This window comes from Sceloporus occidentalis, unplaced genomic scaffold, assembly GCF_023333645.1.
Source record: "Sceloporus occidentalis isolate IW3139 unplaced genomic scaffold, rSceOcc1.0.p SCAF_20, whole genome shotgun sequence".
Lineage (NCBI taxonomy): Eukaryota > Metazoa > Chordata > Lepidosauria > Squamata > Phrynosomatidae > Sceloporus > Sceloporus occidentalis.
The window spans coordinates 12,806,774-12,833,205 of NW_028317000.1; the positions used below are offsets into that span (position 1 = coordinate 12,806,774).

The following is a 26,432-nucleotide window of genomic DNA, read 5'->3' on the forward strand; positions in this document are numbered from 1 at the left end:
ACCAGTGCTCAGTAAAACTGTGTCAATGCAAAACTGAAATGAAACCACTCATTTGCAAAACGCCCTTTTCTCACTTAAATCCCAACATAACTCAATGTAACGACAACGTAACAAACCAATCCGTGCAGCCTGCTAGTCATGTAAAAAGGTCAATGCAAGATATCCTGGCATGCACTGGGTCACTGGAAGTCCTTCTCCAAGTATGCGCACCTTGGCTTCTGATAGCTGACAAAACCCTCAGCTTCTGCCACCTTTGTAAGTGTAAGAAAAAGCAGGATATAAATAAAATAACAAATGGATACGTATTTGTAGCCTGAAACCGGATCCTTTCGTAATACAGTCATCCCTCCATTTCCGCGGACTTGGGATTTGCACCCCTTGATTAGTAACAGTAAATGGAGGGGGATAAAATGGGGTGCGTGCCACCATTCAAGCCAATGGGGCTTGAATATTTTGTTTTTGTGGGGAGGGTGGGTCTGGAATGGATCCCCCGCGAAAACTGAGGTGCGACTGTACTGTAATGACAATGGCTTTACTTCCAATGTCAAACAAGAGTGACTTTCCCATGTGCCAATCACCTCAGGTGTAAATTGTTGTGAGACAGTTGTGACAGCCTCTTAGTTGCTCCTCTCTACTAGAGCATAATGCTGTACATGACACCCTCCTCCTGTACCTAACTTGCACCTTCATGTACCTATCTCAAAGTCACTGTTATAATAGTGGACATATCCCATTGGCAATGTTGAAGAAAGATCGGCTCAATGTTGTTGCTGGCTTCAGGTAGCAAAAGGTTTTGGGTCAGACCTGGCATCAGATTCTTATCTTGCATGGTATTTTTGTATAATAGATATCACTGAGCAGACAAAACTTTACAGCCTTTAAGGTATATAGCTAAGGGGGAAAATGACATGCAAAAAAGGTTAAGAAACTTGACTGTGGTTCAAAGATGAAACGGTGACTTCTGAGTAGATTTATTTCATTCAGATCTTCCTTCCTTCCCAGTATGGCACCCAAAGCAGTAATAAATGTAGACTTTACAGCAGCCTTTGTATGCTTTAAGCATTCCCAGCACATGATAATACAACAAATTCACTTCAACATACTGATCAGCAACACCCACAAACAAAGATGGACATTGATATAAAAACTCCTTCATAGTTTCTATCTGGAATTTGAATAGGATGCAGCCAGTGATACAAAGGGTTTGTGGGGAGAGGTGTGGCAGTGCATACCTTGCTCTATATAGATTAAAATGACCTTGTAATTTAAGTGTTTCCCAAGGCCTGGATCCTCTTACAGCTATTAAAGATGGCTTAGCTTCTACACTGGATACTGGAGTCCAGGGTTATCTGCAGAAGGACTGGTAGAAAAGCAATCTGACTCAGAAGAAAAAGGAGAACAGCAGAATTTGGAAAACAATTTCATCAAGATGTTCAGACTAAACCTGTCCTTTGAAATTTTGCAACAAGTATTTGTATCTGTTCTGGGAATTTTTAGCTAAGGGGCGAGGTACAAATGCTTCAAATAAGATAACAAACCCATCCCTGCTTTTTTACTGGAAACAGGGACTAATAACAGCTATCTCTTTGAAAACCTTTCACTAGAGGGGCTGCAGACAAAAACAACATCCCCTTTCCATTGGGCATTAAGTCATACATATCATATGTGTATGTTCGCTGCTATGCGAAAACACAAGGGACCATTTGCCTGCTCTTTTGGTGTCGGCTGACCTTGATTCTACAGGCCTAAAACGGACCACACAAAAGAGGCCCGCTTACTCCTTGAGACTGCAAAGCATTCACGGCTTGGAGCACGAAGAAAGGCCTGACAGGTGGGAGATATAAAAATACACCGGCAGTTCTTATATACTGGAAGATGGCATCTTGACTGAAACACTGCTGCTACAAGCTGCCGCATACCAGATGCTACTAATATGCCCTTGCAAGGAAAGGAATGCGGTCAGGAATTGACAAATAAAACGCAAAAACCTTTTGTTAAAATGAAAGTCAGTTTCTCAGAGGGCTGCGGTGCTTGCTGAGGCTCAGCTATTGTCTGCTGGGGAGAGCTGCCTGCCCCTTTAAGGCACAGTCACCTGGTGCGTGTTTTCCAGCCTTGGAAAGGCATCTGCAGTGCAGCTTTTTGCAAGAAAGATCTCCTTCCAGTTCTCAAAAGGAACTAACCAAGCTACTGGAAAATCTGGAGGGTGTTTAAACAGTGTCACTACTATGTCTAGTCTCTTTCTCTGTCCTTTCTATAGTTGCCAACAGGCACCATCGAAGGGAATTAGATGGCACAGATGCCGTCTTCTCAGTCATCAATTACTTAGCACCCCATAAAATGCTTTCGATAAAGCTGCATTTCCCCCCAAGGTAAGGTTGAAGTAACACATCACTGAATTGCAATGCATTCTTGCCTCGTGTAGGAATTAACACAATAACACAAGACCATCCCAAATGGTGGCAGGGTATCTGCCAGGATCATACTGGAAAAACAAGGGTGGGAGAACCGATCCCGCCCTTCTGGGGAGAAAGCCAAGCCTACAAACTGATAATCAGAAATAAAAAGGACAGCCCAGCAAACCGAGAAAAAGGATTGCACAATATTGGAAGGTGAAAAGGCATCTTTGCTAAGAAAAATGGAGGAGACGGACGCCTCCCTATCCCCACCTTCTATCTTAGGAATCACTCCTTTCCCAACCTCCAACCCATCTGGTGTTTTTCAAGCGCTTAGCAAGCAATCCCATTCAGAGGATGCAGGAAACGTACCAAAGCTACCTTCTGCCAATTGTATGCAGTGTTTGCAGGTTCTACAACCCACATACAGAGGAATACCCTCAAAATCCAGGCCTCTTCCCTTCATAAGGACTTCCATCCTTTAATTAAGAATCCCCCCTACTTACTATCAGGCAATGCCATTCCCTGAACCTTCACGTCCCAAGATTTACCACTGCACCATGCTCCAGAATAAGGCTGCAAGGCACTCGAAATGGTGGATCAGGAGGCTGCGAAACGGTGGGAATGATACGAAAAAGGCTATAAATTGGACATTTTCTGTTAGTAACTGCAAACTGCCAATGCCTTTAAACCACATCCCCCTCACGCTGCCATTACCAACAATGCTGTCATAAGACACCCACACACTGCTCCCTGTTTTGTAAATGATCTCAGGATTTTTCACAGCACCACACCCAGGACACCCCCCCTTTGCTTGCCATTTTAATCAGTCATCCTGCTGTGGACCTTAAGCCATTGGAGGAACCTTGGACCCTGATTGCACATAAGCTCCAACCTTCATTTGTCCTCCCCATTAATGCCCTCGCATTCATATGTATATCTTGGGACACCCAGCTACAGGGCATGTTTCAGATGGACATCAAATCACCTTAATGCCAAATGTCATTTTTACCCAGAACTACTTTTCACAAAGGCTATCTGCCACACCCTTCTTCCCCTTGAAGGTGACACACACACTTGACGGTTGCCCCCCTACTACTACTTCCTTCTACCTTTTGTAGCGTTATTGTCTTTTCTAATGAGTCACGCCTTCTCATGATGTGGCCAAAGTAAGACAACTGCAGTTTCGTCATCTTGGCTTCCAGGGAGAGTTCAGGCTTGATCTGTTCAAGGACCCATTTGTAGCTACAGCACTCTTCTCCAGCAATACATCTCAAATGAGTTGATGTTCTTTCTGCCCACTTCCTTCACTGCCCAGCTCTCGCATCCCTTCACCGGTGATGGGGAATACAATGGCTTGGATGATTCCAACCTCAGTGCTCAGCTCTGTATCTTTACTCTTTAGGATCTTCTTTCATAGCTGACCTTCCCATGCCTACCTAGTCTTCTGATTTCTTGATTCAAGTCTCCTTTACAATGGATGTTTGATCCTTCCTCATTATCTAGGTTGAACTTATGTAGATCCACCGTGGTTATGATGTTTGTTTTCTTTAGGGTTAGCAGTAAGCCTGCATTTGCCCTTTCTTCCTTGACCTTCCTTAGTAGCTGCTCCAATTGTTTTCTGGTAGTAGAATGGTGTCATCCACATACCTGAGATTGTTGACGTTCCTGCCTCCTATCTTCACTCCTCCTCTTTATGAGTATAAACCTGCATTTTGTATGGTATTTTCTGCATACAGGTTGAACATGGAAGGGTGACAAAATGCACCCTTGTCTGACCCCCGTTGCCAACTGGAAAACATATTGTTTCTCCATGTTGTATCAGTAGCTTCTTGTCCTTAGGCACATATAAACACAGACAAAGAGAGCTTCCTATTTACCATTCTGTTTCTTCCACTGAGTCCAAGATTAACGTGTAGGATGACAAAACGTTGTCTAACCCCTTTACCAACTGGGAACCATATTGTTTCTCCATGTTCTACTAGTAGCCTCTTCTCCTAAGGCACACACACACTTCCTATTTACCATTCTGTTTCTCCACTGTGTAGAAGTTGAACATGTAGGGTGACAAAATGAGGCCTTGTCTGGCCCCTTTGCCAGCTGGGAACCATATTGTGTTTCTCCATATTCTCTTGTCCTAAGGCGCACACACACACACACACATATATACACAAAAGGTACTTTCTATGTAGCATTCTCTTTCTCCATTGCGTACAACTTGAACAAGTAGAGTACAAAATGGAGCCTTGACTTACCCCCTTTACCAACTGGAAACCATATTGTTTCTCCATATTCTACTAGTAGCCTCTTCTCCTGAGGCACACACACTCTTCCTATTTACCACTGTGTTTCTCCATTACACAGAACCGAGTAGGGTGGCCAAATGCACTCCTGTCTCACCCTCTTTGCCCACTTGGAACCATTTTGTTTCTCCGCTGCATTCAAGTTGAACAAGTAGGGACAAAACGCAGCCTCGCCTTACCTCTTTACCAACTGGAAACCATATTGTTCCTTCATATTCTAGCAAAAGCCTCTTCTCCTAAGGCACGCACACGTACACGTACAAAGGGTACTTCCTATTTACTATTCCGTTTCTCCATTGCATTCAAATTGAACATGCAGGCCCTACAAAATGCACCCTTGCCTTACCCCTTTTACCAATTGGAAACCATATTCTTCATATCTTAGCAGTGGCTTCTTGTCCTAAGGCATATGGACACACACACAAAGGCTATTTCCTATTTATTTATCCATGCACCAAGCCAGAGGGATGGTTCTGCGCAACCCTAAAGCTGGTATACTTTGCATTAATCCCCTATTCACACTTTCCTCTGGGATTTTTAAAAATGCCTTTTTGCACCCAAACCTGCCCTATTTCTTCTTCTTCTTCTTCTTCTTCCTCCTCCCTGGTGCCCACTAGCGAGTAGTACAAAGCCAATGACAGTATTTGCCCATTGGGAAAACCATATTTGCCCATAGGGAATCATCGGAGAAGATTTGTTTATAGAGGAGAATACTTGCCCATAGGGAATCATTGGGGAATATTTGCCTATTGGGAAACATAGGAGAATACTTGCCCATAGGGCATCACTGAGGAACATTTGGGCATAGGAAATCATTACAGAATACTTGCCCATAGAGAAACACTGAATACTTGTCCAATGTTTCCCTATTGGCATGTATACTTGAATGTTTCCCTATGGGCAAGTATTCCCTGCTGCATCCCTATATTCCCCGACTGACAAGTGTTTTCCAACGATCCCCTATGGGCAAATCTTTTCCTAGGTTTCCCCAAGGTTAAGTGTTTTCCAATGATTCCCTATGGGCAAGTTTCCTCCAATGATTTGCTATTGCTACTGGCAAGTACTCTCCAATGATCCCCTATGGGCAAGTCTCCCCCAATGATTCCCTATGGGCAAATATTCCCAATGTCTCTCTATGGGCAAGTATCCTCCAATGATCTGCTACTGGCAAGTATTCCCCAATGACTCCCCATATTCTCCAATGTTTCCCTATGGGCAAGTGTTTTCCAGTGTTTACCTATGGGCAAACATTCCCCAATGTCTCCCTATGGGCAAGCATTCCCCAATGATCCCTTATATTCTCCAATGTACTGTATTCCTACTGGCAAATGTTCTCCAATGATTCCCTATGGGCAAGTATTCCCCCTATACTTCCCTACAGGCAAGTTTTCCTCAATGACTTTCCGTATTCTCGAATGATCCCCTATGGGCAAGTATTCCCCAATGATCCCCTATGGGCAAGTATTCCCCAATGATCCCCTATGGGGAAGTATTCCTCAATGACTCCCTGTCTTCCCCAACGGTTCCCCATGGGCAAGAATCCCCCAATGTCTCCCTATGGGCAAATATACCCCAATGATTCTCTATGGCCAAGGATCCTAAGGGCAAATATTCCCCAGTGTATCCCTATGGGCAAATCTACGGTCATTGGCCTTAGCCCCGTCCCCTCCTCCGGCTGTTCCCTTAGCAACCCCCTCCCTCCGCCTCCCATTGGCTCTTCCTTCCTTCCTTCCTTCCTTCCACCTCCCCCCTTTTTTAATTCCTTACCAGCGCAAGGTTGGTGGGCGCCTCCCGCTTTCACATCCCGTCCTACTCCTGGCTCTGAGGCCCCACCTCCTCCGGCGGAGGAAGAAATATAGGGAGACTGGGTGGCGGGCTCAGCCATTGTGGTCTATGGTAACAGGCTCTAGGCACCGAGGAGCTCCTCTGAGAGCGAGCGAGCAACCGCCTTCCTCCGCAGTCAGGCGCCGACTGACAAGACTTGAGCAGATGAGGCTGCACTGAGCATGCGCGGAAATGGAGACGGGGAGGGGGGAAAATGGGCGGGCGTGTCGCGCATGCGCAGAAGGCAGAGGCGAGTTTGGGTGGCGCCTCTCGTGAGAGACGCCCGCCTAAGGCGCCGTGCCGCAAAGCATTTCGGGACCCCGCCCTCCTTCCCTCTGTCAGCGCGAGTCTGACATTTGAGGGAGGCTGTTGCCAAGCGCGCACTGAGCATGCGCATCAGCCGGCGCTTATTTGTTGCGTGGGCATGCGTCGTAGCCTTTGGGCGGGTTTCTTGTGGGCCCTTTAAGGGGAATTTTTTGTACTTCAGCTCCCAGAACCCCTAGCTATTGGCCAACGTGTCTGAGGCTTCTGGGAGCTGAAGTCCAAAAAAATCTCTCTTAAAGGGCAGTTTGGTGACCCTAAACACACAGTAAAATAATAATAAAATAATAAAATAATATACAATATATTATTAAATAATTAAATAAATAAAATAGTTATAAATTACACAGTGCTCTTTCAGTCACATACTGCCTCAGTCCATTTCTTTTCCATACACACACACACACACGTGTGTATATATATATATATATATATATAATAGTATGGAAACAGTGAAAAACAGTACTAGTAAAATGTTCTGAGAGAAATATTTTATATATATATATATGTGTGTGTGTGTCTGTGTGTGTGTATATATATATATATATATATATATCTCAGAACATTTTACAAGTACTGTACTATTTCTCACTATTTCCATATTATTATTGTATTTTATATTATATATACATTTAGATATATTTTATATTATATTATGTATAATAATATATAGTACTTGTAAACTGTACTGAGAAAAATGTATATATATGTGTGTACATATATATATATACACACACACACATATATAATATTTCTATTTCTTGCTCTGTTTCAGTACTATTATTATATTACATCATATTATGTATTATATACACGTGTGTGTTTCTCTGTGTGTGTGTGTTAATAACAACAACAAGCTTTCCTGGTTTATTCCAGGAAATCTTCCTGGAACACGCCCACAAAGCCGAAAGACTACATCCCCCAGCATGCTCTTCTCTCTCTTTGCGCACGCGCGCCCTCCTCCCTCCAACGGTCATTAAAACCGCCTCCTTTTTACTTTCCCGCAACGCCCTTCCTTTCCTAGGGGCGAACTCCATTTCCCGTGATGCATTGCGCCGAACCGCGTTCTCTCTGACGTAGCCTCCGCGCCAGGGGTTGCCGGGAGTTGTGGTTCCCTTTGACTCCATCGATCGTTTCTTAGAAGGAGAGACGGTCACCGCGAGGACTACATTTCCCGGTAGGGCTTTCCACTGGGGCTTCCTCCCATCTTTCTTTCCTGTCTGCCCGCCCGCTGCTTCATGCTCCTGTGTCTGAGATGGGACGGGGGCGGGAAGAAGGCGGGCGCCGCTCCTCCTCCAGTTTTCTTCGGCTGCGGCGGCGGTAGCTGCGAAAGACGTCAAGCTGGAGGCGGCCGGTAAGGGCCCCTTTCTCAGGGGCAGAAGGAGCAAACCCTTCCCTCCTATATCTGGACTACAATCCCCATCATCCCCAGCGATTTCTTGGAAGCCTAGCAGTACCCAAAACATGATTCGGGGAGAGCACTGTCCTCAAGGAAGATATATATATATATATATATATATATATATATACTTTCTCTCTCTCTCTCTCTCTCTCTATATATATATATATATATATATACTGTATATATATGTATAGACGTGAGCACTCTAGGAGCATATAGGAATGTATGTGTGTATACAAAACACACACACACACAAGGAATATAGATATAGATATGTGTGTTCTTTCTATATATATATGCTTTATATATATGTGTGTTTGTGTATGTATATGTATATTACTTCTCTCTATATACATATGTAAATGCTCTAGGAGCATATAGGAATCTGTATACGAACATACACACAAGGAATATATATATATGTGTGTGTGTGTGTGTTCTTTCTCTTTCTATATATATGTGTGTGTATGTGTGTGTATTTCTCTCTGTAGACATATGTAAGCACTCTAGGAGCATATAGGAATGTGTGTGTGGGTGTGTGTGTATACAAACACACACATACACACAAGGGATATATATGTGTGTGTATTCTTTCTCTTTCTATATATATATGTGTGTATGCATATTATTTCTCACTCTACATATGAAAGCACTCTAGGAGTGTATAGGAATGTGTGTGTGTATACACACACAGTGTATATACATACACACTCATATTCCTATATGCTCCAAGAGTGCTTACATATGTAGAGAGAGAGCATTAATATACATACACATACACACACACAAAGCATATATATATATATATATATATATGTATATATAAAGAAAAAGAACACACAATGCACACAGTATATATATATATATATATATACACACACACACACATACACACATATTCCTATATGCTCCAAGTGTGCTTACATATGTATATAGAGAGAAATAATACACATGCACACACATATATAAAGCATATATATAAAGAACACACACACAGAGTACACATACCAGGAATATACGTGTCCTCTCTCTCTCTCTCTCTGTGTATATATACACACACACACACACACACACATATACATACACACACACTCGCTCTCTCTAGTAGTAAATGGGGAATCTCTCTCTCTCTCTCTGTGTGTTCTCTCTCTTTCCACACATACTCTAGGAGTAGGTAGGGATATACTCTCTCTCTTAGGCCTCAGAGACAAGCCCCTGTCTTGAGTTCAACAGTATCCTCCAGACTAGTCTTTCAGCATACTTCTGAAGCGCTCCCAGGCAGAGGCTGCCATGTTTTCTCAGGTTGCTAGCAGTCTTTCAAGAAGAGAGGTTCGGAAGGTAGGCAGTCCCTTCATAAAAGGAGCATGGCTTTAAAAATGAGGAGACAGGAAGGCCCTGATATGAGAGCCCTGTTTAAATACATGAAGGGATGTCATATTGAGGAGGGAGGGAGCAAGCTTGTTTTCTGCTGCTCCAGAGAATAAGAGACAAAGGCCTGTTACAGACTGCCAAAATAAAGCTGCTTCGGGTCTCTTTGGAGGTATGGTGTTTAAATGATGCATGGGTCCTAAGAGTCCGGAGGTCGCACCAAAGCCACACTCCATTCCTAAGCACTGGAGTGCAGCTTTGGTGCAGCTTCCGGATTCTTAGGACCCATGCATCATTTAAATAGCATACCTCCAAAGAGACCCAAAGCAGCTTTATTTTGGCAGTCTGGAACAGGCCAAAGAAGCAATGGATGCAAGCTCCAGGAAAAGAGATTCCAGCTCAACATTAGGAGGAACTTCCTGAGAATAAGGGCCGTTCGACAGAGGAACACACTCCTTCCTCGGAGCGTAGTGGAGTCTCCTTCCTTGGAGGTCTTTAAGCAGAGACTGGATGGCTATCTGTCGCCAATGTTTCGACTGAGAGTTCCTGCATGGCAGAATGGTTTTGGACTGGATGGCCCTTGGGGTCTCTTCTAACTCTATGAGTCTATGATGTGATATGATATGTTAAGATCGAAAGTTCGGGGTGTCTTTGGGTACTTGCTCACCCCAGGGATTGAGGATCAGCAACTAGAACGAGAGCCACAACTTCATTCACATACAAACCCACACCTGGCTTTTGTCCGAGTGTTTTTTTCCTCAGTGAAGGTGGAGAGCAAACATTTTAGCCGTCGCACAAGTTAGACAAGAAGGAGTCAAATCCTTGCCAGTTTACTGAAAGATCCCTTAGAGATGTCATTGCTGTGAAAAGGTTGAAGGCCAGGATATCTGAGGGACTGTGTTCTTCCACTTAAAGCTTTCCTGCTCACCCAAGTCACTGGGAAGAAGATCTTGTTTGTTTGTAGTATCTGTTGTGTATCTGGACTGTAAGTTGACCTCATGTATAAGTTGAGGGCAGGTTTTGATGCCAAAATGAGAGACTTTGATATAAGCTGTGGATACGTCCAGAGGAGGGCAACCAAAATGGTGAAGGGTCTGGAAACCATGTCTTGAGAGCCAAGATTTAGGGAGCTGGGGATGTTTAGCTTAGGAACAGAGACGGTTAAGAGGTGATATGATAGCCCTGCTTAAATATTTGAAGAGGGGTCATATTGAGGATGGAGCAAGCTTGTTTTCTGCTGTCCAGAGAATAGGACACAGAGCCATGGATGCAAGCTCCAGGAAAAGAGATTCCACTCAACATTAGGAAGAACCTCCTGACAGTAAGAGTTGTGAAGTTGAAGGCTTTCATGGCCGGCATCCATAGTTTTTTGTGGGTGTTTCAGGCTCTGTGGCCATGTTCTAGAAGAGTTTATTCCTTTCGCCAGCGTCTGTGTCTGGCATCTTCAGAGGATGCTGACCTCTCTTCCATGCCAGCATTCTCTGAAGATGCCAACCACAGATGCTGGCGAAACGTCAGGAATAAACTCCACATAGCCTGAAACAGCCACAAAAAACTATAGTGAGAGTTGTTTTGATTGTGTATTCCTGCATGGCAGGGAATTGGACTGGATGGCCCTTGGGGTATCTTCAAACTCTATGATTCTAAGTCCAGGGTAAACTTAGGGGCATGTGACAAGGATGTAAAGGGTGCTGGGTCTGCATCTTAGTTTTGCTCTTTTCAATTGTAGTCATTCTAGCCTCCCTTTCTACTCATTGGAAAGGGAGGCTAGATTTTCAGTAGACCCATAACTGTTTTAGTGGTGTCTTTGCCTATGATGCCTTTTATGTACTGTAAGGTCATTTTAGGGAATTGGACATATTCATGGAGGAAAAGGCTATCATAAGACCGCTCTGTTTTTTGTATGTTAGTCACAAGGGCTCTCTCTATATTACTGCCAGTATTAGAGGCAAGATGTTTCTGAATGCTGTGTTCATGCGCTGCTTGTGAACTTACTGGTGGGACATCTGGTTGGCCAACATGGCAATGGAAGCTGACCTTAGGGCCTGAACAGACAGGCCAGAATAAAGCTGCTTTGGGTCACTTTGCTGTTTAAATGACGCATGCGTCCTAAGAGGCTGGAAGCCATGCCAAAGCCTAAGGCCTTAGGGTCGCCATAAGTCGGAAATGACTTGAAGGTGCACATCAACAACAACAGCAACAGTGATGGCAGTTTCAAAGGTCTGGAAGGAGTGGATTATTAGGAAGCAAGGAGAGCTTCATGGGAAGCAGGAGATGGTGGAAAGGCCTGTGTTCAGACAAGAAGCAAAGGCTAGTCCTGCCCTTGCTCTTGCAAAATGAGCCCGGCTTTTGAAAGCTGGAAAGCAGGGAGCGGTCTTGGTTTCTGACTCACTCCTTGCCGCAGCTGGCTGGCACACCACAGCTGGCTGGTATGCGCATAGATTCTGGGGATTTCATGTTGTTTTCTTTGCCTGGGTGTGTGCGCTCCTGCCTTTTTTCCTTTCACGGAAGTTTGTGTTTCAGAGGGGCGTGCAAACCTTGTCCCAGAGGACGAAGCTTGCCAAAAACAGCCTGAAACAGCGAGGTTTTGCAGCAGGTCTTTTGGGCTGAACCTCCTTCTCCCCCAGTTTCTCTTCCAAGAAGGTGGCAAATCGCACGGAAACGCCTAGTATGATTCGGCTGGTAACTTTAACGGTTGCGATTAATAAGGAAGGGGTGTCTAGAATGTGCTTGCGGTGCATACATGTGTCGTTGCATAGACAACATGCAGTAAGTTAGTGAAGTGGGATGTCTTTTAATTGAAGTAATGGCTTAACATGAGAATTTAGTATGTAGAAATTCCAAGTCTTTGGCTAAAAATCTGAAATGTGGGGTGGAGAGGAGGAGTGTGTGTTGTGTGGCTTCAAGTCATTTCCAACTTACGGCAGCTCTACCAGCTTTGAAGAATACTAGCCATTGTTGTTGTGTGCCTTCAAGTCGTTTCCGACTTACGGTGACCCTAAGGCGTTTTCTTGGCAAGGTTTGTTCAAAGGAGGTTTGCCGTTGCCTTCCCCTGAGGCTGAGAGACTGTGACCTGCCTAAGATCACCAGTTGAGGAGGGATACATCTTCTGAATCACTTGGAGTTGTCTTTGCCATTTCTAAAAATCGTTTCAGTCTTGGGAATTTCAACACACATCCATCGCTACTTTATTGATTTAAAGCAGAGGTCGGCCGTTATGGTCCTCCAGATATTTTGGGCCCAGAACCCTCTTCAGGCTGGGACAGCATGGCCCATGGGGAGGGATGATGGGAGATACAGTCCAGAAAAAAAAATCTGACATGCAATAGTTCACATATGTGAAGGACAATAGTTGCCCAGCTCTCATTTTGAAGAATATTAAAGTGACCCTCAATTTTTTTGGTAGGGAAGGTGGAAGTTATTAATAAGAAGAACAATAGTATCCTGCTCTTCAACCAAAAAAGAGGTTGGCTTATAAAAGCCCCCAAATACCTTGTCCCACTGATCAGGCTTGGGCATATCATACTATAAGGGAGAGTGAAGTGCCTGGGATTTCCCATCTCTTGGGCCAAAAAAATGTGGCTGGCTCTGAATGTTATACGCCCGGCATGAGAAAGGAGTATGCATGCCATTTGCAGCTTTGCCTGTGGAAACATGCTATTGTTCATGCTTTCAGGTTTGCAGCCTAAAAGAGATGACACAAAAGGAAGGAATCTGGAAGGGAGGAAGCAAAAACTTGGGCAAATGAATCAACCATGGTCATGGTTGATTCATTTGCCCAGAATCATAGAGTTGGAAGAGACCCCAAGGGCCATCCAGTCCAACCCCATTCTGCCATGCAGGAATACACAGTCAAAGCACCCTCAACAGATGGCCATCCAGCCTCTGTTTAAAAACCTCCAAGGAAGGAGACTGAACCACTCTCTGAGGGAATGTGTTCCATTGTCAAACAGCTCTTACTGTCAGGAAGCTCTTCTTAAGGTGGCGAAGGATAGAAGTATCTTGGGTTTTCTATGTCGTGTGTTAAAAGAGCTTGCCTGGCATTGCAAATTAATGGGGGTGGGTGGTCGAATTTCCTATTCTGCTTTAGGTGGCAGATTATCTTGAGTAGTCCTAGACTGTTATGAGATGCCAGTAGAATGAATGGAATGACGAGTAGGATGATAGGTTTTGCAATAATCCCCGGAGATCTCCAGATTTCTGGTCCTGGTAGGGATTGTGCAAACTTGATCGCCTATTCTTGATGTTTATAGGAGTTCTCTCCTTCTCTGTTCTCTTGGCTGGCACAGGTGGAGATGCCATGTTGGACACAAAGGCAGGGCCAGTGCAGATTGTGCTTGTGCACAAAGCAGAGCACTCCTTTGAGCTAGATGAAAAGGCTCTGAGCCGCGTCCTGCTGCAGGATGCCATCCGGGACCTGGACGTGGTGGTGGTGTCGGTGGCTGGCGCCTTCCGTAAGGGCAAATCTTTCCTCCTCGACTTCCTGCTGCGTTACCTTTACACACAGGTGAGACTGCCAACCGTTTAGGAATAATATTTCATCCTGAAACGTAGGGGTGAGCCACCTTAGTGGGTCCAGGGGGCGTACATGATCCCTGTCTTGGGACTTGCTAGACATGGCATCCCTGCCAAAAAGTGTGACATTTCCCCCTGCCCCAAATGGGAAGTGTCTGGCTGTTTGCTTTCAGTTTTTAAAAACGTACTTTTAAAAGGATGTTTCCAATAAAGCAAAGAAGCATGCTTTGTATGAGAGAAGGGGCAGGCAAGATGCAGTTTGTGGGTTACATACTGGTTTTGAATCCCACTTTTGTGGCTGCTGAAGCTCACCACCAGTCCCATAAACCCCTAGCCCTCAGTTCTTGGTTTTTAAATGGTATGATTTTTTTGGGGGGGTGTCAATTTTTACCCTCAAACCACACAGAAAGCCCCCCAAATGTGTGAGAAAACACAGAAATACCTCCACAAGCACCTCAGAAGCCACACTATCTCCAAAAACCTCAATTTTCCTCTATTATCTTTCACAAAATGGTGACAAGAAGTGATGGAATGTCAGTTCTTATTGCCATTTTGAGAGGGATAGCAGAGGAAAATGGAGGCATTTTGTCTTCCTGGGTTGTGTGTCGCATGTGGGGGAGAAATCGGCCATGTCCCCCATATAGTTGCCCACACCAGGTTTAGTGCAGAATCATTGTAGAGTCTCCCAGAAATGCAGTTCACCATGTTTGAAATACATGCATACATGTACATGTGTGTATTTGTGCAAAATCACGGCAGTGGCATTAGGGAATGGGCCACAGGCCTCAAAAATAGGTGGGCATGTTCCTCACGCTTGCTGGAAAGACGTCTGACTAGTTTTTGCACGTTTCTTTTATATTTAGTGTTACTACAGTGGGGCCTTCCTTTCTTACCACTACATAGGCATTTGTGTCATCGTGTGAGCACCTCTCTAACTAGAAAACTGGTGCTATGTAGTATTGGGCTTAGTGGGCATGTGCTCCCCTGAGGTTGAAGACAGCTTCTTCATGCATTGTTTCCCATTGTTCTGTAGAAAGAAGGAGGAACCACTGACTGGCTGGGCAGCAATGATGAACCTTTGACCGGCTTCTCCTGGCGTGGTGGCTCCGACCCCGATACCACTGGCATCCAGATCTGGAGTGAAGTGTTCATTGTGGAAAAACCGAGCGGGAAGAAGGTATGGAGAGTGGTGGCATTTGGGACGCGTGTTTGGAATGTAGAACTTTCTGGAAAGATAGAGAAGGGCAGTGCCAAAGGTGGCATGGTGGAAGCAACATTTGACCCTCACAGTCTCACTTCTTCACCCATTTTACAGGTGGCAGTGGTTCTGATGGACACTCAGGGAGCCTTTGACAGTCAGTCAACAGTCAAGGACTGTGCCACCATTTTTGCACTCAGCACCATGACAAGTTCTGTTCAAGTGAGTCCCCCTGTGATGACGCCCTGGATTGCATTCAATAGATCTTTCTTCAGCCATTGAAAGGAAGCTGTTTGCTAAGTCACAAAAACTAGAAATAATCACATTTCTAGAGCCTGTTTTGAAGTTGTTACTGATGGGAAGGCTTCATACATCACTTGGGAGGGAATTCTGTAACCATGGGGCCACTGTGAGAAAGCACTTTCTATGACTGACATAGTCGATGGGGCAACATTTAGAGCCTCTCTTCGGGGTATGGGAAGGTTTGTGTGTTTGTGAGAAAGTGGTCTTTCATTTAGGTATTTTAAGACAGAGGGACCCAGTAGTTCTAATCAAAAGGTCCTGTATAACTTTTCATCTTTTCTTCCTCATTTTTTTTTAAATTACGGGGGGAAAGGGATCTATTTATTCTATAGGAAGCAATGATAGGAAAATATAGGAGAGTTACACATGGAATATGAGAGTATTTGGATTCCCCTGTAAAATGCCATGAATTAGGCAATTGTGCCATCAAAGTGTTATACGGCAGTGTCTTTATTCAAAATTAAATCTTGTCCCATTCTTAATGAGCAAAATCATTGTATTCAGTGAAATTTCCCCCTCGCTGTTTCTAGATCCAACTCTAAGCTCCAGCTGATCTAGAGGAGGGTTTCTGCTAGAACAAATCAGTTTGCCTTTAACTTGCCAGAAAATGTCTTACCTGCCACATGTTAATGTGGCAGCATTTCTTGAATTTGTCGCTGTGAGTTGCTATTACAGTTGTCTCCCTTTTCCTACCAGATATACAACCTGTCCCAGAACATCCAGGAAGATGATCTGCAGCAGCTGCAGGTGACTATGCATAGAACATTTTGCCATGTGGTAGATAAGGCAAAACCCTGCATAAAATACAGGAGGGTCACAGTTCTGGGTGGTGTAAGAGGAGCATTGTTCTAATAAACAATGACGGCACATAATATCCTCTGGTCATCACAGATTTATAACTGGGGCATTTCTGAATTCCAGCCAGCATGGACTTTCCAGCTGGGGTCTGTTGTTATTAAAATGGAAAAACCTATTGAGGGATTAGGGGTGGGCAGGGTCTCCTATGATTTCCCCCCATCACTTCCATCTACATGTTTTCTGAAATTGGCCTTGACAAGACCAGACTGCTATCACTCCCTTGTCTTAAAAACAATTTTCAAAGTTCAATTTTCTCCCCTTTCATAGCTCTTCACTGAGTATGGGCGTTTGGCCATGGATGAGATATTCCTCAAGCCATTCCAGGTATGCTTTTGAAAAGTTATGGTGGTTGCGCTGGAGCACAGAAACATCATACTTTGCATCCCTGGCCATTTATCAGGGCTTGTAATGTTTGATGAATTGATGGGAAGTTTGAGAGCTTTGGGGATTAGTGACTGCAGCAGTGGTTCTCAGCTTATTTCAGCACAATGTTTGGTTACCTGTGCTCTTATTCAGCTGAGTTTTTGGTGGTGTTTTTGTCTGATTGCCTCTTGTCTTCTATACAGACCCTGATGTTCTTGGTCCGTGACTGGAGCTTCCCTTATGAGTATCCATATGGTCTGAATGGAGGCATGAGGTTCCTGGATAAACGGTTGGAGGTAAAGTGCAACAACACTGTTGGAGGCAGAAAGTGTGCCTTCTAGGCATGGATTTGCTTTGGATTCGACTAATGGGCAAACAGAATGTTGAATTGTAGAAACTAGAATTTTATAACAAGCACAGCTCTATTTGGGGGAAGTACCATGGCTTAGAAGCAGAGCAGAAATCCTGTAGGCAGAAGCATGGAGTTCAGTCTATGGCATTTCCAATGAAGAGGATCAGCTAATAGGCAATCAGAAATGCTAATGATTAATAAAAGGACCCTTTAATAAAAGGACTGTGACCTTTTAGGGAGGAGGAGAACATTGGAAGAATTCAGGAAAATGTTGAGTTTTTCTATTTCCCCCTACCAGGATTTATTCCTGTTTTTCCTCAGGCTTCCAGGCCTTTTTTTGTTTGGGACTCCAGAAGGCTGTAACAGGTCAATATTAGACTGTTCTGGTCAAGATTAGACTAGATTGACCTTCCTTATCCACAGCGGCTCATGTTATCTTATGTAGTTTCATTCCAGGACCCCCCGTGGATACAAAAATCCATGGATGCTCAAGTCCCATTAAGTGCAGTGGCATAGTAAAATGGCACCTCTTATATAAAATAGCAAAATCAAGGTTTGCTTTTTGGAATTTATATATTTTAAAGAATATTTTCAAGCTTTGGATGGTTGAGTCTGTGGTTAAGGACTCTGTGGATACGGAGGGCCAACTGTATACTGTTCATTAAAAAAACTACGTAGAGTCAGAATAAAAGCAGCTCTATTTGTATTGTTCTGCTGATATTGCCCACAATTAGACGTTGTATATCCTGCTATTTTAAGTGTGTGATGCCTCTGATCTCCTATACCATCAGGTAAAATCTCATCAGCATGAGGAGATCCAAAATGTCCGCAAACACATCCATTCCTGCTTCACTAAGGTCAACTGTTTTCTCCTGCCGCACCCAGGCCTCAAGGTGGCCACCAGCCCAAATTTTGATGGACGCCTGCATGGTAAGGAAAATTATCTTTGGGGAAAGATGGTAATTCAGTGGAGTAGAGAGGTTTCCGGGTTCATATCCTGCTAGCATTTCCAGCTGGGGGCTGAGGAAAGCACTCTTAACCCTTGAGAGTTTTGCCAGTCAGTGTAGAAACAGTCGCAAACTAGAATTCAAAGACATTGCCGTGTTAGTCTGGATCAGTATGCAAAGGAATATTGTAGCACTTCTGAGACTTAACTGAGAGAAAGAAGTTTGTAGCACATGCTTTCACAGACTGAGTCTATTTCATCAGAAGCTTGGAGTGAAATGGACAGGCATTTATGCCCATGAATCTATCTCTAACCTCAGAACAGCAGTCCTTCAAAAAATTTCAAAGGGAGATTGGAAAGAGAAAGAACAGAGTTGGGATATATGCACAAACTCCAGTCTGTGGTTTCATGGCACACTATATATATTATAACACTAGTTAACATCCCAGCCTCATAAAGACTCTCTTTGTCCAAATGTTTTCGGTCATGCCTTTGTAGTCATAAGAACTAGATCATTGACTCTTAAAAAAGAAAGACATTAATATCTTCATTGATGGCGTTTACGATCTAATTCCATTTACTAGTCCTGAGTGGAATAAACCCATTGGATCAACTGCTGAATAGTAAAGCAATACTTTTTTACAAAATTTTGTTGATGCAGTGGTTGCAACAACTAATTGAATTGAGGTCTGTGCCTAGTGATGTATCCTAGATGTTTTTTCTGGGGAAGTGTATAGTGGTGTTAAATTGTGTCTTACCAACCTCCAATCCCTCCATTTTCACTTTTTGCACAGACATTGCAGATGAATTCAAAGATCAGCTGAAGCAGTTGATCCCGTTTGTGTTGGATCCAAGCCAGCTCTTGGAGAAGGAGATCAATGGTTCCAAAGTTACCTGTCGGGGCTTGCTGGAGTACTTCAGGGTATGCGGCTTTATTTTTTTATTTATTGCATGTTCCCCATCCTTCCTTTAAGCCAGTTATTTGTCACTAAACACCACTAACCCCTAGCTTTATTTCTCTATAGGCTTACATCAAGATCTACCAGGGAGAAGACCTGCCTCATCCCAAGTCCATGTTGTTGGTGAGCTTTGCTTGGGCAAGGGATAGCTAAAACCATGGGTCCTCTCCACATCTGCCTCAAAAGAAATTGCATATTTCCTCCCTCCCTTTCTCCACCTGGTTCATTTTCCTTGCCCAAAATGAGGAAGATATGATCTCACTGAAGTATCTTTAGGAAACAGATTTTAATATTAGCCATAATATCATCCTGCCCTTCTTCTAAGGAGGCTATTTTGTCCATACAACAATCTTCTGGGATAGATTAAAGTGAGATATAATTGATCAGTGAGCTTTCTTGGGAGAGGTGAGGTTTGAACCCAGCACTCATCCCAGTGCCCTAGCTTGGGATTTCCCTACGTCCTTCCAGATGTTTGCAGCTACACTTATCCTCCTCCTGGCCATTGATTGGACTAAAGGGAAATATAGTCTAGCCGCATCTGATGGAAACAGGGTGAAGGAAGGCTGATTTGTACTACTTTGCTGTTCAGTTCAGTTCTGACTTTGAGGGGAGCTCTCTGATAGAGTGCAGAATTGACATACGGAGGCCAAAAAGCTATTGGTCCACTGTGCAGCAGTTCTACTTTTGCCAGGGACACACAGCAATAGCAATGGAAGACAGCGTAAATTTACCAATTCCAAGCGACCCATTTCTCTTACTTCCCACACAGCTGCTGTGCTTGTGTCCTTTTCCCTTCTGCTTGCCCCCATCTGTGCCAGCAGAGTTAAGCCAGTGGAGTGCACTAACAGGAATCCAGCTATAGGTTCCACAATTGATTCTAGGGTGAAATTGACTGCAAAAGTGGGAAAATCGCCTCCAAAAGAAGGTTGGAATTGCCTACTTGCCTATTCTGTTTTTGTCTTTATTTTTTGTATTGATGCTTCCTCCCAGGCCACCGCTGAAGCCAACAACTTGGCTGCCGTCGCTTCAGCCAAGGATCTTTATTACACTAACATGGAGAAGGTGAGAGTGAAGATATGAGGAGGGAAGGGACAGAGATTGAGAAGGGAAAGAGAGAGAATGTGCATGCATGGAATGTAACTTTGACTTTTTATTACTTTCTTGTACAATAATAGTATAGGACTTAATTCAAGCTATTAGTCTTGAACAGAGGCAAGATTACAGATTTCCCCCCTGAACTCTTACCATTCCAGTGGACATAAAGTAGTTTAAACCTCTTAGTGCAGCTAACCCCTAGGAGAATCATTTCAATCTTTTAAAATGGGGAAGAACCTGTATCAAAAGCTGCAATAACAGCAAATTGTGGTGCCATGGGGAAAGGGCCATGGTCATCTGGGGAACCCCAGGAGGTTGAATTGGGACCCTGGAAGCACTGTATTTAGCCCCAGCACCTGAGGTTCCCTGCCTCCAATTGGTGGCCAGTAATCTGATAGCTTCTAGAAGTTATCCAGTGGTGGTGTTTTTGTTGCATTATCAATGTTGTAATAATGTCTAGAAACTTAGTACGATTTCTTTCCCACCCACTAGCTCTGTGGTGGGGACAAGCCTTATGTCGCACCGGAGTTGCTGGAGGAGAAGCATCGAGTGCAGAATGCTTTGGCTGTGGAGCATTTCCAGCGCATTAAGAAGATGGGAGGCAGGGAGTTCAGCCAGCGCTATGAGGACGAGCTAGTGAAGGAGCTGAATGAGCTATTCCAGGACCTCGCCAAGCACAACCAGAGCAAGAATATCTTCAGCACCTTCCGGACACCTGGCATCATCTTCAGCCTCATTGTCTCACTTTACTTGGGCTCTGGCATCACAGATTATGTCGGGCTCAATTTTCTCGCCCAGATCTGTAACCTCATAGTGGGGCTGTTGCTGCTGTCCCTCGCGGCCTGGGCTTACATCCGCTATTCTGGCCAGTACCGTGAACTGGGGGTCGTCATTGACACCACTGCTGAGTTTCTGTTGCAAAGGGTGAGTGCAAGCTAAGGGACGCTTGGCTGGATGGCTTGGAAGGTTTAAGAGATCTGTATCGTGTGTGTGACTGCCTACATGTGCAAAGGTTTTAGTGAGCAAACATGTGCACTACTAAGAATGAGCCTTAGAAAATGTTATGTTCCCAGTCTCTATTTCAGATGGGTTTCAATCTTGTGGGAATCTGCTTTGTTTTTCCTTCCTGGGACCCTGATAACTTCTCTCTCTTAACTGTGTACTGGCAGAGACTATTCCATCAGGTTGCAGCAAAGGGAGAGATGAGAAACAAGGCTGACCTCATTAGTTCGGCGGAGAAGCCAGTACCATCCAGCTTATCTCCCTGAATTGTTGTTCTCCTTCCAACTCATTCTGATGCATTCCTAGACCTGGCCTCAGCTATGCACAGAAGCGACAGCGGGGCATCCAGGTTCTACAGAAGGGTTTTGGATGTTGTGGCCATAAAGCATTGTGCATTATATGTTTTTAGCTATATGCTTTTAATAGTACTGTGGTTTAAGTATGCTTTAACTTTTGTAATACGACCTTTTAGCCAACTTCTCTTTTAAATTATTGTAAGCTCCCTTGGGGGATCCAGTGTGGCATAGTGGTTTGAACATTGGACTATGACTCTGGAGACTAATGTTTGAATCCACACTCAGCCATGGAAACCCACTGGGTGCCCTTGGGCAAGTCACACTCTCTCAGCCTCAAGGGAAGGCAATGGCAACCCCTCCTCTGAACAAATCTTGCCAAGAAAACCCTGTGATAGGCTCACGTTAATGTCAGCATAAGTCAGAAATGGTTTGAAGGCATCCAATGCAACAAGTTGGCTCGGATTCCCTGGCAGGTGAAATTGAGCAAATAATGTCTCATGATTTTTTTAACCATTCCTTGTTTTACTGACCTGTGTCTTCCTCTTTTTCCTCTCTCTTCTCAGGCCACCAACCGCACAAATAGTTTCACCCAGGTTGCAGAAACCAGCCGGCAACCGACAGGAAGGGTTTTGGAGGACAAGAAAAACAAATGAGGGCTGAATCCGAAAGGTCCAAACTGCAGCTGAAGCGGATGCCTCGCTACAGCTTGCGAATCCAGGAATCGCTTGCAGGGCTTCTAGAGAGCAGCTCCAAGCTCTGGATATCCCTTTGCTTACAGTTAATCTTCCTTTTTTATTTTTAAGACCAGCCTTCCTACATTTTTATTGCTTCATTTAAAAAAATTTTTTTTGCACTTTAACAAAAGGAAAAAAAAAGAAAAAGAAAACAGCTTTAAGTTCTTTCTGTACCAGTTAGTGCCTTTCTCGAAAAGAGGGGGAAAAACCTACAAACATTACACTGTGTGCTGATCTCGTTCCTTCAGCTACCTGCTCTTTTCTGGATGCTTGTCAACAATGATGCCAGTTAGTAAAATGGATGGTTCAGCTTGCTGGGGCCTTCTTGCTGATGGAGCTCTTTCTCTTGAGGAACTTTTTCCTTGACATGGAAGATTATGGAAAGCATTTTAGTATTTGCTGGGTCCAGTCGAAAGGAAAAGAAAAGCAACCCCCGTGTTCCTTTGCAAACCTTTTTGTGCCTTTTGTGAAGCTGAGCGGCACCCTTGTACCTCTGGCTGGACAGAGAGCCTTGTATGGCCAGCTACTTGCCTTACAGACCAATCCCAGTCAGTTTGAGTTGCAGAGTCTGACCATATTGAACATCTGATCCCTCCTTCCTTCCTTGCAGTTGTCTCCATGCATTCCTTGGAATGTTCCTATTCTGGTTTGTTTTCTAGACTGCTCTTAATTCTCTCATGATGTAAACAGTATGTACCCTCATTTAGCCTTCAGATGCAGGATACCATCCATTTTCCTTGGCTGTGGGGAAGGAAATAACAGTGTGGGAGGCAGGGTGCTTTTAGAGTAATTTAACGCTCGGAGAACATAAGCCAGGATCGGAAACATGTGACTCCAGATGTTGGATTTCAGTTCCTCATCACTAGTTATGCTGGTGGGATTTGCAGTCCAAGAACATCTGGAGGGGCTCATAAGCACCACAACTGTTTTCAATTGGAAATCTGGGAATGTGTGTTGGTCAGGTGTAAGGAAGTGGCAGTTAGATTACCCCTTTAGATCGGCCACTGGCATTAGCTCACCCCACACCAACATTAATTTTCTCCCTGCAAAAAGGAGTGCAGAAATCCATATGTTCCTTTGCACAAAAAATGCCGCTGCCAAGGCCAGTCTGGGACTGGAAATGATAGGGGTATTTGACTCCATCCCACTCACATTTCCAGTTGAGGGTGGACACAAGGATCCTGCTGTGAGATGGGAGAGACCAGGGGCCTTGCATTTGTTGCAGCCTTGCAGATGTTCCTTGCATTTTCCTCCTTTCATTTGCTTCTGCTGCTGCAAAAATGGTGGCCATAGAGGGGTGAAGAGACATACTATCTAGTCAATGGGCAGAGATGTCAGGCTAAATTTTATTTAGGGAACTGTGAACAAGTGTAGGAAATGCATTCCCCTGGAGTGGGAAAAGGAGTCTCACCTGGCTGGGTTAGCATTCCACATATATTCCTGGGTAGGATGATGGAACAGGACCTTCCTATTCTGCGTTTCTGGTTGAAAGCAATCCATTCTAACTCCTGCTGGTCTTCTGCTTTGCCTCACTTCCGTAATTCACCAAAACAAGCTTACCATCTCCGCCATGATGGTTAGCAACCCCTAGTCTGTAGGAACCTGTTTTGGGGAGGCTGCTGGAAATGTTGGGTCAAAATGTGTGTTTGGTTCTGGTGCTTCTTCTGAGGCCTATTTCTTAATCCTTGCTCTGAAACATGTGCTGTACCAAAAAACCCAAATATTGTTATCCTTTGTACATCGAATTCTCCTTGTCACTGCTATCTTTCCTGGGCCACTGAATAGCTTTTGCTCCATCTTGATCTTTCCTTTGCTGTTTTTCTCTTCCTTTTCATCTAAATAATTGTCCATTCCTTCTGATACATAAGCACAAGACAAACTTGAATCTGCTTTATTTAGACCAATTGAGTTGAGGGGTGCATGGGAGGGGAGGAACATGGAGCGGGCATGGTGCAATTGACATTCCTTCTGCCCCATAGATTGTGGCAACTGACCCCTTACGGTTCCTGCTTTTGTTCCATGGCAAATCCCCTTTCATGCTGGAGGCTTTCACAGCACATACATTGGCTTCTGGTTATATGGACAGCTACTGCGTGATCTGCAAGGTTATGGAGTAGCAAAGCCATCAGTGTGACGTTGTCCCTCTTGTGTAGCTTATGGGGAGAGTGGTTGGCTTGTGAGAGTGGAGTCCCATCTCGTAAAGGCATTTTGGATATTATTCCTCTAGCTTTCAGGGCATCTTCTCAACCAGTGGTTCTTAAACGTTGGTCCTCCAGATGTTTTGGAGTTCAGCTCTGAGAAATCCTATTCCTTGCCTAGCAGACTATGGCTTCTGGGAAATGAGGTCCAAAACACCTGGACGACCAAAGTTTGGGAATCAGTATGCTAGACAACTCTTTGTCTATGTTGTATGGTATCTCTGCTCCTTCTGTAACCTTGTGCCATCCAGGTGTATTGGTATACAACTCCAGATGTCATCCTGGCTGTGGACGATGTCTCGCACATCTAGAGAGCACTTGGTTGAGAAGAAATGTATGAGTTGTTCATCCCATCTTCAGACTGCTGCTATAACCCCTTTGAAGGATTTTTCAAGGAGATAAGCGTGTAATGTGTTTGTGCCCCTCCTCGTCTGTTACTAGTGCTTGTAAGCTACCCCAGCGACATCAAAACTGACTATGGAATTCATTTCCATTCCACCCCACACTTTCCGCATCCGTGTAAGGTATGGAGTCAGCCTCTGTTTACAGGTGTATTCCTTGTACAAACAGGTATGTGTACGTTGCAGATATTTCCCTTTTTTGTACTCTTTAGTGTTTGGCAAGATGCCCCTCTGTGCATTCCTGCATGCCTTGAAATTAGTTTGAAACTTGAATTACCTTTGAAAGGTATAGATTCTTATGAGGCGTGCCTTTTCAATGTATACGTTCTCCAGAGAGGGAGGGAATCATTACACTCAGATTGGGCACCAGCTTTTATTTTTCCATTCCAAGAAAAAATAATAGTCATTTGTGAGAGGATAAGGGAAACGGGACCGATGTATGTGTTTAGATAGGCAAGTTGTACTGGCACTTTTCTCGCTGTTGGGAGCCTTCCTTTCCTTCCTTCCCTCCCTGTTTTACGAACTCTCTCCACAATTTTCTTAGTCGTATTGTAAATGTTTCTGCTGGGAACCAACGCTATGGGGATATAGATGCCAAATTGTATTTATACATTGCAAAGAGCGAAACAGAAAAACAGAACAAGATTTCCATTTTTTGCAACTACAAAAATAAAGACTAAGATACTGAAACGATATCGTTTTGCAAGGTGTGTTTATTTTGTTTTTCTGAAGATGCTTTTTCTTTTGCTGAGGATGCAAACCACAGCGCATAGATAACCCAGGGGTCATTCAGACTTTCTTTAGCGCGACTATGTGAATAATCTCACCCACGTATTCCGGTTTTCTCATTTGCACAATTTTTCTTTTATCGGAACCGCCCCTCTGTGAGTTCTGTTGCTCAGACGTGTTGGCGCTGTGAATCAAGATGGAGACAAAGATGTGGATGTATTCGAAACACGTTCAAGACATGCAGAGTTTTATTCCGGGTCTGTTCCCATCAGTTATTCCCATAGCTGACTACGAATCTTTTAGGAAAACTTGGGGGGGGGGGGAGAACGATTATTGCAAGTTAAGTGGTTTTTTTTGGCAGCCCCCCAAATAACTCAGGTTCATTCAAAATGTATGTGAATAACAAAGATTCAACCTACATTCTACCAGTGATACAGACTCAAGTCAACTTACTTGGACTTGTTGGACTCGTTTCTTCTATGGACTTGGCTTTGCAAAAATGACATATTGACTCGACTTGAGACATTTATATTTTTAGTGATGCGCTGGTGCCATTTGTTTGAACAGAAGGCAAGACTCGCTATGTGGGGCACATTTCTTGGAAGGAAACAGCAAATGCGTCAGGCAATGGGCTTGAGGCATAAGGATCCTGCAAAAGCTTTTGGAAAGCTTTAGAAAGATCCTCTGCTGTGCAACAGGAGAAAGCCGTTGAGTAGACCTCAACCTCTGCTTCAAGCCATTGCCAAATGCGTTTGCTGTTCCTCTCCAAGAAACGTGCCCCATGTTAAAAAGCTGACTCCCAACTTGGGACTCGACTTGAAAAGTATTGTGCAAAGGTTTGAGACTTGAAGGTAGAGACTTGAGACTTGGAC

At 44.1% G+C, this 26,432-nt stretch overlaps 2 protein-coding genes across 7 annotated transcripts in view; one reads left to right on the plus strand and one right to left on the minus strand.

Moving 5' to 3' along the window:
* The window catches only part of RTN3 (reticulon 3), a 39,076-nt gene extending 32,408 nt beyond the window's left edge, over positions 1-6,668 (minus strand). Inside the window, exon 1 of one of the 4 annotated variants that reach the window (XM_089483472.1) lies at positions 6,464-6,668. In XM_089483472.1, coding sequence (XP_089339598.1) covers positions 6,464-6,581 — 118 coding nt within the window. In that variant the 5' untranslated portion in view covers positions 6,582-6,668. Of the gene's footprint in view, positions 1-2,899; positions 3,053-6,463 lie in introns of those variants that run through there. The other 3 variants (XM_089483474.1, XM_089483475.1, XM_089483476.1) reach the window with 3 other exon arrangements.
* A 1,332-nt stretch (positions 6,669-8,000) lies between these two features.
* ATL3 (atlastin GTPase 3) lies at positions 8,001-25,524 on the plus strand. Of its 3 annotated transcripts, none has more exons than XM_089482807.1 (13): positions 8,001-8,018; positions 13,901-14,118; positions 15,160-15,303; positions 15,442-15,546; positions 16,324-16,374; positions 16,753-16,809; positions 17,052-17,144; positions 17,992-18,130; positions 18,941-19,068; positions 19,172-19,228; positions 20,096-20,167; positions 20,693-21,124; positions 22,062-25,524. In XM_089482807.1, exons 2-13 carry the CDS (start codon positions 13,912-13,914, stop codon positions 22,149-22,151), a joined length of 1,575 nt encoding a protein of 524 aa, XP_089338933.1. In that variant the 5' UTR covers positions 8,001-8,018; positions 13,901-13,911; the 3' UTR covers positions 22,152-25,524. The 3 variants fall into 3 exon arrangements, with proteins under 3 accessions (XP_089338933.1, XP_089338932.1, XP_089338934.1); XM_089482806.1 differs by lacking the exon at positions 8,001-8,018 and adding an exon at positions 8,053-8,195; XM_089482808.1 differs by lacking the exon at positions 8,001-8,018 and adding an exon at positions 12,262-12,279.
* Positions 25,525-26,432: the final 908 nt, after the last annotated feature.

Bases quoted from the DNA above. Each gene is read 5' to 3' on its own strand.
- ATL3 (XM_089482807.1), top strand. From the start codon at position 13,912: ATGTTGGACACAAAGGCAGGGCCAGTGCAGATTGTGCTTGTGCACAAA. The intron at 17,145-17,991 runs GTAAAGTGCAAC...CTATACCATCAG, and splicing joins TCCTGGATAAACGGTTGGAG to GTAAAATCTCATCAGCATGA. The intron at 21,125-22,061 runs GTGAGTGCAAGC...CTCTCTTCTCAG, and splicing joins CTGAGTTTCTGTTGCAAAGG to GCCACCAACCGCACAAATAG.